General features: G+C 36.4%; 1 protein-coding gene across 4 annotated transcripts in view; it reads right to left on the reverse strand.

Moving 5' to 3' along the window:
* Positions 1-13241, reverse strand: part of TBCK (TBC1 domain containing kinase) — a 225352-nt gene that overhangs the window by 80350 nt on the left and 131761 nt on the right. For all 4 annotated transcript variants that reach the window (XM_078445834.2, XM_078445835.2, XM_078445836.2 and 1 more), the window contains 2 exons: positions 4318-4354; positions 2859-3020 (listed from right to left, as the gene is read on the reverse strand). In XM_078445834.2, coding sequence (XP_078301960.1) covers positions 2859-3020; positions 4318-4354 — 199 coding nt within the window. The remainder of the gene's footprint in view (positions 1-2858; positions 3021-4317; positions 4355-13241) is intronic.

Genomic DNA, 13241 nt, shown 5'->3' on the forward strand with positions numbered 1-13241 from the left:
ATTGCTACATTTATACCATCAATAGGAAAGCATGTCATGGTAAAATGGAAAGTGAAAACAAGCATAATAATGATAATGGCAAAATTAATAATAATAATCACTTCACTGCATTTTCTCTATGCCAGTCACTGCTCTAAGTTGTTTAGATATACTGGTTTCTTTAAGACAACAACCCTATGAGGTAGGTACTATTATCATTCTCATATAATCAGAGGTAAGGAAACAAGAAGGTTAAGTCATGACCCTAAGATCACACAGCTGTAACTGCAGAGCCAGGATCTGAAACTTAGGTGACCAGTTCCACATGCCATGCTCTTAACAACTAGACTACTGGGTGTCTCTTTGTTGAAAGAAAAAAAAAAAAAAAAACTAGAAAGGACAATTTAAAAAAATTCAAGCTTATTTTGTTCACAAGGATACCAACTGAGTAGTATTTCCATCATATTACTATCAAATAGATGTTCTGAACTGTGAATTTAGCAATCTGCTTCAGCAAAGAATTTAGTTAAATTTGCTGTTTGCTTATGCTTTTAAACTCAGTTGATAGGGATTTCAGTAAAGTATAATGTATTTAGTAAGTTCAAATCAATGTTTAATCCTATCCTGTCTTTATCTACAAAGTCTGTCTCAAGAATTAAAGTGAAATATAGAGTTATCTTGTCTATCCTTTTTCTGTAGTCTTAAAAAGCTTATTTCAAATATGTTCCAAACTTATGTCACATAATACTTTGCTTAGAAAAGGCACATTCTGTGTGTTTGTGTGTATATTAATCTGGATTCACATTTTAAGACTTCCCATGATTATTTCCAGTTCCTTCAAGCATCAACTACAGTTAGGAAGCTCAACATGGTGAAAAAAGAGATCTCTTTAGATTTAGGAAAGACGTCCCAAATAAGTGTCCTTCGATTAAAAGTAAAACACAGGTGTACTTTAGAACAAAGCCTACATCTGGACCCTTTCTGTTTTTTTTTTTAAGTCATATTTTTATTAGAACCTCTTTCTTCCCCAACAGGAATTATAGACAGTGGCCAAACAAGTGATGAGCTAGAATAATGCTACTGAGGATCAAGGCAATTCACAACAATAGAATGCATCCTATTTAAGAGGTAGGTAGAGTTTAACAATTTTTTTAATGTTTATTTCTGAGAGAGAGAGAGAGAGAGAGAGAGAGAGAGAGTCAGTCAGGAGGGGCAGAGAGAGAGGGAGACACAGAATCCGAAGCAGGCTCTAGGATCTGAGCTGTAAGCACAGAGCCTGACATGGGGCTAGACCTCACGGACCGTGAGGTCATGATCTGAGCTACCCAGGTGCCCCGGTAGAGTTTACCTTTTTAATAAGTCAGTTCTAACAAGCATATTCTTATTTTCTGATTTCAGAAATAATAATTTTACTTTCATGGACAACCAGAGTTACTATTAACATGCCTATACAATGTGACAACAGATTCTTCCATAAGTGTTTAACTGGTACATTTATGTATGAAATTGGAAAGGCATTAAATTTGCTTGATTCCAAAATGCACAATCAGCATTTGTGATTTTTTTTTTCCTTTTTAGAACTGACCAGAAAAATTCTTTTAATCCTAATCAATCATCTTCTGTTTACTTTGGCAAGTTGGAAATGAGAGCAAAATATATGCAAGGTACAGACAGTATTCCTACTTTGTGAAACTAGCTTCTTTGTTACTGTTTAACATCAAAAGATTAAAAAAATAGTGCGATTTTCAAAAGGAATCTATTGCCCAGAAACAAATAATATAAGAAGTGAACTATTTCCTCATATACAAAATAATTTAATTAAACTTTGATAAGTTAGAAAGGTGGTACTTTCAATTTGGGGGAAAGAAGGAAGGAAAAATTAAAAAAAAAATTAAATTTTAAATTGTTATTATTTTCCCAAAAGGATGAAGACTTGCAACAACAGAGAGTTGGTGAAGTACCAGATATAGATCATCAGCTAAATAAAAATCAGGGTAGGTAGCAGTTTCTTTTTCCTCTTGAGTGTGCTTAATAAATATGTAATCTTAAGGTACCTTTCTTTTGTTCTTCATTTGTTTTTTAAGCAAATTTAACTCTTAGATAACTAAATGTGTTTCTTATCAGCAGTTACTTGTGTCTGCCTAAAAATATGGAGAACAACAACAAACTCAGAAAAGGGTTGGAGCCAATGAAATGCTGTTTGAAGAAAGTAGAATTTTTCTACCTGAAAAAATTTTGGTTTCTGCAAAAATACAGTTTCATTTTTTAATTCCACAGATTGTTATATCCTAGGTGACCAGATTACTTTGATCTTTTCAGCCACAGCAGCAAAGTTTAGACCATAGTCATATTCCCTACATCCACACTTAGCAAATTTAACACCTAGATTTACAAACTCCTCACTTGTGAATATAATATATAGCTTGTGATTTGCCCTCCAAAGGGGACAGTGTTTCCTTTCCTCAAACTGTCAAATTGTTACTAAGGAGCTATAGATAGGAGAGCAAAGTTCCATGTGAATTACATCTCTGTGTAAACACAGATTCTCAAACAAGTAGCCTTTACTTACTCTCTATCAGCTGAAGATTAACAGGCGTGTCCTAAGATTAAAGGCAAATATGTTACTGCCCCCAGCTCTTTTACCCTTTTGGTGGCATCACTGACATAAAATTAAACCACAGCAATCTAATATGACCCAGGTTTGGACCTGTGCTGGAAGAGCAGGTGTGGTTACATGAGAGAGAGAATCCAGAGAAGGAAGTTGAAGCTCAAGAAGAGATTCTGAAAGTTTGGATGATTATTTTTGCAAATTGCTATAAGACTTCTCATTATTTTAGAATTAAATTTCATTTAGGGATTCCATTTATTTATATCTATACCTGGTAAATCAGAGAAGAGAAGAATGCACTCATTAAAGCCATTAGCCAAAAGCCGGTCCCGAAGCTGCTGGAGGATTGCTACTCCAATACAGAATGGGAAAGAGGAGTTCCCAAGGAGTAAGGTGTCCCAGAGGTGGAAAATTTTGTGCAGTGGAAATACATCTGTAAAACAACAAAATATGAATACAATTAAATAAAATAAAAAGACAAAATTACAGAAATTAAAACAGTAATAAGCTGTTTTACTAGACATGTTACAAATGGTTTATGGTCAAAACGAAGAACAAATATTGGGGTGCGTTGGTGGCTCAGTCGGTTGAGCATCCAACTTTGGCTCAGGTCATGATCTCACAGCTCATGAGTTCGAGGCCTGAGTCGGGCTCTGTGTTGACAGCTCAGAGCCTGAAGCCTGCTTCGGATTCTGTGTTTCCCTCTCTCTCTGCCCCTAACCCACTCGCATTCTGTCTCTGTCTCTCTCAAAAATAAATAAACATTAAAAAAACATTAAAAAAAACCCCACTAAGAACAAATACTACCAAAGTGTTTTTATAAAATGCTTATTTAGTTTTATAAAATGTTTATAAAAACTATTTTTGGTTTGGTTTCACAAAACACTTATGAGATTGTATATAATATTTATTGCTTCCTAAGGCATTTTTAAATATTAATAATCAGATTGGTCAAATAGATGACATTTTCTAACCTTTATCAATCCTGGTATAGTTGTTCCATTAATTATATTTCTTCATAGAATTTTCTTGTTATACGATTCTCACAAGCTTATTTACTTACATGAAATTTCATATTGTTTTAGATTCAGTATTGTTACGTTTCTATTATTCACTCTAAATAATAGCTTTATTAAGTTCACGTAAAATTTTTTTTCTATTTTTTGCAACTTTCTTTTTTTACATTTAATGATACTGTGCATATTTTTCCAGGCCAATGCATAATCTACTTTAAATATGGTTATTCCATTTAACATATGTACATATTTAAGCAGAATGTCCATTGTATTCATACCTGTAACTGATTAAAGTATCACATACACATACTTTTTGATTTCTAGAGGAATTCTAGGTTTGGAAATAACAAAAGTATTAGAGGATCTCTAAAAATTGAATCTCATTTGTTGTAAAAGTTGCCTTCCAAATCTTTATGTAAATATTATAATGTTAATTTCTTTTTCAACAGAAGGCAGAGATTTTATGAATGTCATGGCACGTAAGGTAGGCATCCTAAACATCACTATATAACACTCATCCTATATTACACTTTTTGATATTCAGCAGTGAAAACAATTTAATTTTTTCTACCCAACTCTATTACATTAGAATTATATAAGGATGGTTATGTAATTAAATCTATTTAATATCACTATAGCTATAATATACTGGGGCAGAAAGGAGCTATCCTTTTGTCAATACAATAGTAAAAGGAAGGGAAAAATTATACTTACGGGTAAACATGGTGAGAAACCAAGGGATGGCATAGAGCTATGGGTGGAAGAGGAAAGGGGTGCCATGCCGGGGACAGATAAAGAGGAAATAAAAGATAATTAGAATGGTTACCACTAAACTGAATGGTAAAAAATATTTTATACTTTGGTCTACTCCATTGATTAAAATAAAAGTAAATGTTGATAATTATAATTATTACCACAAATACTCTATTAAATAATATCATCTATTACAAATGCTACAGATGTCCCTTTCACCAAGGATTATTACACAGAATGTCTTCATTTCATCAGAGGAAATACTCAAGACACTGACTAACCCAAACACAATACTTGCATGCTAAGTCCAAGGATGAACTTTCAGGTTGCACCAAAATATTTTTGGGATTTTAATGGTCTTTATCAGTGTGGATTTACTCTTAGTATTTTCAAGAATTGATAAGATGGTTTTTGAAAAATGTCCAAAATGTCTCATAAGAAAGTATTGTGAAGCATATACTTTCTATTACCATTTTCTAAATTAACAGGAAGCTTCATAAGCGACTAAAAGTAATAAGATCTAAAAATAAAATAAATTAGTTCTTTAACCGAGTGACAAATTTATTTTCCTAATTTTACTGCCTAGGAATGAAATTACACACACAGACATGCCCACATACTTGTATATATACTTTCAACGAATTTATTCACATTTTGGAAGTGAGAAATCATGCTTAATTTCTAAATGTAGAGTAAAATTTCCTTTGTCAGTAGCAAGTATTGAAAATCACTAATAACATATAGAAAGATCTGAAAAGCTCTAATTTTATTTTACTTTCTGCATCAAAGCAGTCTACCATTAGACAAAGATTTCTATACTACCTATAGGGTTTAAATAAATATTCATCTAGGACCTATCAATTATGAAATTATGAATAGAGTAGCATATGTCTTTGCATAGCATACCACTGAGTATTTATGCTATCAAAATACCAGTCAAGAACCTTAAGTATTACTATGTACTACATTGAAGTCTAAGTATTATGTGTGAAATAAAGCCCATTGCTCTCCACAAGATCATCATTTATATACATTGACACATAGTTCTTTCAAGCAACATTATAAAAGGGAAAACTGCAAAGGAATACAACGGTATGTGACTTCACTGTAAAGAGTATGGGCTGTAGTAAACAATAAAATATAACAAAATCTGAACTCCTTAGCCTAATTTAAGTTTAAAAATAAAGTCACTAGGATGGTGGCGTAGGAGGACGCTGGGATCACCGCGTCCTGCGGATAACTTAGATTCCACCCACACCTGCCTAAATAACCCAGAAAATTGCCAGAAGACTAGCAGAACAGATTCTCCGGAGTCAAGCGAAGACGAGAGGTCCATGGAAGAGGGTAGGAAGGGCGGAGAGGCGGTGCGCGCTACACGACTGGCGGGAGGGAGCTAGGGTGGACGGGCAGCCCGCCGGCAAACCAGAGCCCCCGACTCTGGCTTGCAAAAGCAGAGGGGCCTGACGGAGTGTGTTTGGACACCCAGCGGGACTTAACATCTGGAAGGCTGTACATTAACAGATCTGCTCAGAGAGCGGGAGGGGTGGAGGACAACGGGAGGAAGAGTCGTTGGGCCCCGGACGACAGAGTACAGCTTGGCAGGGAACAAAGGCGCTCACCAGTGCCATCTCCCTCGCCCATCCCCCAGCCAAAATCCCAAAGGGGACCAGTTCCTGCCAGGGAACTTGCTTGCACCGCGCAAACACGCAACGCTGTGCTTCTGTGGATCTATCCCTCCGGGTCTGACTCCCTGCTGGTACCGCAGGGCTCCTCCCTAAGCGAACCTCTGAAGGAAAAGCGAGCTGATCCTACCCCTCCCACCCCTGTGCACCTTGCTGATCCACCCAAGCTAATATGCCAGATCCCCAGCACTACAAGCCTGGCAATGTGCAAGTAGCCCAGACAGGCCACGCCACCCTACAGTGAATCCCGCCCCTAGGAGAGGGGAAGAGAAGGCACACACCAGTCTGACTGTGGCCCCAGCAGTGGGCTGGGGGCAGACATCAGGTCTGACTGTGGCCACGCCCACCAACACAAGTTATTCAAGACAGTGCAGGGGAAGTGCCCCACAGTTCCTCGCCACTTGAGGGACTATCCAAAATGACGAAACGGAAGAATTCCGCTCAAAAGAAACTCCAGGAAATAATGACAGCTAATGAACTGATCAAAAACGATTTAAACACTGTAACAGAAAGTGAATTTAGAATAGTAGTCATAAAACTAATCGCTGGGCTTGAAAACAGTATAAAGGACAGCAGAGAATCTATTGCTACAGAGATCAAGGGACTAAGGAACAGCCAGGAGGAGATAAAAAAATGCTATTAATGAGCTGCAAAATAAAATGGAGATGACAATGGCTCGGATTGAAGAGGCAGAAGAGAGAATATGTGAACTAGAAGATAAAATTATGGAAAAAAAAGAAGCTGAGAAAAAGAGAGATAAAAAATCCAGGAGTATGAGGGGAAAATTAGAGAACTAAGTGATGCACTAGAGAAATAATCTATGCATAATTGGTATTCCAGAGGAGGAAGAGAGAGGGAAAGGTGCTGAAGGGGTACTTGAAGAAATAATAGCAGAGAACTTCCCTGATCTGGGGAAGAAAAAAGGCACTGAAATCCAAGAGGCACAGAGAACTCCCTTCAGATGTAACTTGAATCAATCTTCTGCATGACATATCATAGTGAAACTGGCAAAATACAAGGATAAAGAGAAAATTCTGAAAGCACCTAGGGATAAACGTGCTCTAACATATAAAGGGAGACCTATAAGACTCGTGACCGATCTCTCTACTGAAACTTGGCAGGCCAGAAAGGAATGGCAGGAAATCTTCAATGTGATGAACAGAAAAAACTATGCAGCCGAGAATCCTTTATCCAGCAAATCTGTCATCTAGAATAGAAGGAGAGCTAAAGGTCTTCCCAAACAAACAAAAACTGAAGAAATTCGTCACCACGAAACCAGCCCTACAAGAGATCCTCAGGGGGATCCTGTGAGACAAAGTACCAGAGACATCGCTACAAGCATGAAACCTATGGACATCACAATGACTCTAAACCCATATCTTTCCATAATAACACTGAATGTAAATGGACTAAATGAGCCAACCAAAAGACATAGGGTATCAGAATGGATAAAAAAACAAGACCCATCTATTTGCTGTCTACAAGATACTCAGTTTAGACCTGAGGACACCTTCAGATTGAAAGTGAGGGGATGGAGAACTATCTATCATGCTACTGGAAGTCAAAAGAAAGCTGGAGTAGCCATACTTATATCAGACAAACTAGACTTTAAATTAAAGGCTGTAACAAGAGATGAAGAAGGGCATTATATAATAATTACAGGGTCTATCCATCAAGAAGAACTAACAATTATAAATGTCTATGCGCCAAATACGGGAGCCCCCAAATATATAAAACAATTACTCACAAACATAAGCAACCTTATTGATAAGAATGTGGTAATTGCAGGGGACTTTAACACCCCACTTACAGAAATGGATAGATCATCTAGACACATGGTCAATAAAGAAACAAGGGCCCTGAATGATACATTGGATCAGATGGACTTGACAGATATATTTAGAACTCTGCATCCCAAAGCAACAGAATATACTTTCTTATCAAGTGCACATGAACATTCTCCAAGATAGATCACATACTGGGTCACAAAACAGCCCTTCATAAGTATACAAGAATTGAGATCATACCATGCATACTTTCAGACCACAATGCTATGAAGCTTGAAATCGACCACAGGAAAAAGTCTGGAAAACCTCCAAAATCATGGAGGTTAAAGAACACCCTACTAAAGAATGAATGGGTAAACCAGGCAATTAGAGAAGAAATTAAAAAAATATATGGAAACAAATGAAAATGAAAATACAACAATCCAAACACTTTGGGATGCAGCAAAGGCAGTCCTGAGAGGAAAATACATTGCAATCCAGGCCTATCTCAAGAAACAAGAAAAATCCCAAATACAAAATCTAAAAGCACACCGAAAGGAAATAGAAGCAGAGCAGCAAAGACACTCCAAACCCAGCAGAAGAAGAGAAATAATAAATATCAGAGCAGAAATAAACAATATAGAGTCTTAAAAAACAGTAGAGCAGATCAATGAAACCAAGAGTTCGTTTTTTGAAAAAATAAACAAAATTGATAAACCTCTAGTCAGGCTTCTCAAAAAGAAAAGGGAGATGACCCAAATAGATAAAATCATGAATGGAAATGGAATTATTACAACCAATCTCTCAGAAATACAAGCAGTTATAAGGGAATACTATGAAAAATTATATGCCAACAAATTGGACAACCTGGAAGAAATGGACAAATTCCTAAACACCCACACTCTTCCAAAACCCAATCAGGAGGAAATAGAAAGCTTGAACAGACCCATAACCAGTGAAGAAATTGAATCAGTTATCAAAAATCTCCCAACAAATAAGAGTCCAGGACCAGATGGCTTCCCTGGGGAATTCTACCAGACATTTAAAGCAGAGATAATACCTATCCTTCTCAAGCTGTTCCAAAAAATAGTAAGGGAAGGAAAACTTCCAGACTCATTCTATGAAGCCAGCGTTACTTTGATTCCTAAACCAGACAGAGACCCAGTAACAAAAAAGAGAACTACAGGCCAATATCCTGATGAACATGGATGCAAAAATTCTCAGTAAGATACTAGCAAATCAAATTCAACAGCTTATAAAAAGAATTATTCACCATGATCAAGTGGGATTCATTCCTGGGATGCAGGGCTGGTTCAACATTCGCAAATGAATCAACGTGATACATCACATTAATAAAAGAAAAGAACCATATGATCCTGTCAATCGATGCAGAAAAAGCATTTGACAAAATTCAGCATGCTTTCTTAATAAAAGCCCTCGAGAAAGTTGGGATAGGAGGAACATACTTAAACATCATAAAAGCCATTTATGAAAAGCCCACAGCTAATATCATCCTCAACGGGGAAAAACTGAGAGCTTCCCCGTGAGATCAGGAACACGACAGGGATGTCCATGCTCACCGCTGTTGTTTAACATAGTGTTGGAAGTGCTAGCATCAGCAAACAGACAACAAAAGGAAATCAAAGGCATAAAAATGGGCAAAGATGAAGTCAAGCTTTCACTTTTTGCAGATGGCATGATATTATACATGGAAAATCTGACAGGCTCCACCAAAAGTCTGCTAGAACTGATACATGAATTCAGCAAAGTTGCAGGATACAAAATCAATGTACAGAAATCAGTTGCATTCTTATACACTAATAATGAAGCAACAGAAAGACAAGTAAAGAAACTGATCCCATCACAATTGCACCAAGAAACATAAAATACCTAGGAATAAATCTAAGCAAAGATGTACAAGATCTGTATGCTGAAAACTATAGAAAGCTTATGAAGGAAATTGGAGAAGATATAAAGAAATGGAAAAACATTCCATGCTCATGGGTTGGAAGAATAAATATTGTTAAAATGTCAATACTACCCAAAGCCATCTACACATTCAATGCCATCCCAATCAAAATTGCACCAGCATTCTTCTCAAAGCTAGAACAAGGAATCCTAAAATTCATATGGAACCACAAAAGGCCCTGAATAGCCAAAGTAATTCTGAAGAAGAAGACCAAAGCAGGAGGCATCACAATCCCAGACTTTAGCCTCTACTACAAAGCTGTCATCATCAAGACAGCATGGTATTGGCACAAAAACAGACACATAGCCAATGGAATAGAATAGAAACCCCAGAACTAGACCCACAAAAGTATGGCCAACTAATCTTTGACAAAGCAGGAAAGAATATTCAATGGAAAAAAGACAGTCTTTTTAACAAATGGTGCTGGGAGAACTGGACAGCAACATGCAGAAGATTGAAACTAGACCACTTTCTTACACCATTCACAAAAATTAACTCAAAATGGATAAAGGACTTGAATGTGAGACAGGAAACCATCAAAACACTAGAGGAGAAAGCAGGAAAAGCCCTCTCTGACCTCAGCTGCAGCAATTTCTTGACACATCCCCAAAGGCAAGGGAATTAAAAGCAAAATGAACTATTGGGACCTTATGAAGATAAAAAGCTTCTGCACAGCAAAGGAAACAACCAACAAAACTAAAAGGCAACCAACGGAATGGGAAAAGATATTTGCAAATGACCTATCAGATAAAGGGCTAGTATCCAAAATCTATAAAGAGCTCACCAAACTCCACACCCAAAAAACAATCCAGTGAAGAAATGGGCAGAAAACATGAATAGACACTTCTCTAAAGAAGACATCCAGATGGCCAACAGGCACATGAAAAGATGCTCAATGTCGCTCCTCATCAGGGAAATACAAATCAAAACCACACTCAGATATCACCTCACGCCAGTCAGAGTGGCCAAAATGAAATCAGGAGACTATAGATGCTGGCGAGCATGTGGAGAAACAGGAACCCTCTTGCACTGTTGGTGGGAATGCAAACTGGTGCAGCCACTCTGGAAAACAGTGTGGAGGTTCCTCAAAAATTAAAAATAGGTCTACTCTATGACCCAGCAGTAGCACTGCTAGGAATTGACCCAAGGGATACAGGAGTACTGATGCATAGGGGTACTTGTACCCCATTGTTTTTAGCAGCACTCTCAACAATAGCCAAATTGTAGAAAAAGCCTAAATGTCCATCAACTGATGAACGGATAAAGAAATTGTGGTTTATATACACAATGGAATACTACTTGGCAATGACAAAGAATGAAATACGGCCCTTTGTAGCAACGTGGATGGAACTGGAGTGTTATGCTAAGTGAAGTAAGCCATACAGAGAAAGACAGATACCATATGTTTTCACTCTTATGTGGATCCTGAGAAACTTAACAGAAACCCATGCGGGAGGGGAAGGAAAAAAAAAGAAAAAAAAGAGGTTAGAGTGGGAGAGAGAGCCAAAGCATAAGAGACTCTAAAAAACTGAGAACAAACTGAGGGTTGATGGGGGGTGGAAGGGAGGGGAGGGTAGGTGATGGGCATTGAAGAGGGCATCTTTTGGGATGAGCACTGGGTGTTGTATGGAAACTAATTTGACAAATTTCATATAATAAAAAAAAAGGAGGGAATCAAGTACTGAAAAAAATAAAAATAAAGTCACTAAATATTAGTTTCATCACTATTATTTAACATTTTTTCTTTTTTTTTGCTTTATTTATTTATTTATTTTTTAATATATGAAATTTACTGTCAAATTGGTTTCCTTAACATTTTTTCTTTAAAGGACATGACATAAGTTATATTACAATACCTCTACCCTTCTGATCAAAGCCAATTATTTTGTCATTAGGAATCGTATATGAATTACTTCAGCAACACACTAACAATCTGTTTTGCCACATAGTGAAGAGGGCATGTGTATGAGGAAACTACACAAAGCAGGGAAGGAATAACTGGAAAAGATCAGAGGGAAAACTTGCCAGGCTCACACAAAGCCAGGAATAATTCATCTTACCACCAGTCAGAACAAACAAACAAACAAACAAACAAACAATCTGTAATAAACAAGGAACTGGGTAGAGTACTCAAAAATAGCCTTAATAATATTAGCGTAATTATGCTTCCAAACTATGCTGCTCTAGTCTTAATAAACCTTAGAGGCAAGCCTTGAAAGGATCAAATTGTTTCAGTATTAGTTAGCCAGAACTCAAAATAAAGCTCAAGGATATTTACAAGAGTAGAAAAATACCCAATATTCAACAAGGTAAAATTCACAATGACTGGAATCTAATTTTAAAAATACCAGTAATAAAAAGTAGCAAAAAAAAAAAAAAAGATGCATATGAGGAGAAAAATCATTGCCTCAAAATGTACACAGAACTGACATAAATGTTTGTAACAGCAGGAAATGACAGTAAAATACTTTATAACTGTATTTCTTATGTTCAAAAAGCTAAGGATGTTCATGTTATGTAAAGACATGGCAGATACAAAAAACAATCCCAAATCAAACTTTTAGAGATGAAAAGTACAGTGTTTGAAAGAAAAAATATACTGGATGGGATTAAGCAGATCAGACATTGCAGATAAAAAAAATGGTAAACTCAGAAACATCAAAATAGAACGTATGCAATGAAACAAAAAACCACCCAAGCATCAGTGAGTAACTTCAATTGGCCAAATATATATGTACCAGCAACACCAAAGGACAGAAAGAAGAGACGGGACAGAACAAATATTTGTTTGAACAAATAATAGTTTGAACATTTTCCAAATTTGATGAAAACTATAAACTAATAGATCTAATAACTTCAAGATCCCAAACCATGAAGAAAACCACACCAAGGCACATTGTACTCAAATTTCTCAAAATCAGTGGTAAAGAGAAAATTTACACCATATCTAGAGAAAACAAACAAACAAACAAACAAACAAAAACATTATGTAAGACTATCAATGAGAAGAATGTTTTCTTCTCAAAAAATGTTTTCTTATCAGTGCACAACAAATGGCAGTGGAGTAACATTTTAAAAATATTAAAAAATGTGTCCATATAGAACTGTATGCTCAGCAAAAATATCTTTCAAAGACAAAAGGTGAAATAAAGACTGTTACACACACACACAAACTGGAAAAGTTCATCAGCAGCAGTCCTGTACTGTAAGAAATGCTGAAGAAGTCTTCTGGGCAGAAGGAAAATGATACCAGATGGAAATCCAGATCTACACAGAAGAGTGAAGAGACATAGGGGTTGTAACTGTGTATGTGGTAGAATATAAAGGACTTATTTTTGAAAAATCTTTTAAAAGTAGCTGACTCTTTAAAGCAAAAATAATTTACTGTGGGGTTTATAACATGTAGAAATAAAACGTAGGACAACTGTAATACAAACACTGGGAGGGGAAAATGGAAGTATACGTTGT

This window comes from Panthera onca, chromosome B1, assembly GCF_046562875.1.
Source record: "Panthera onca isolate mPanOnc1 chromosome B1, mPanOnc1 haplotype 2, whole genome shotgun sequence".
Taxonomy (NCBI): Eukaryota; Metazoa; Chordata; class Mammalia; order Carnivora; family Felidae; genus Panthera; species Panthera onca.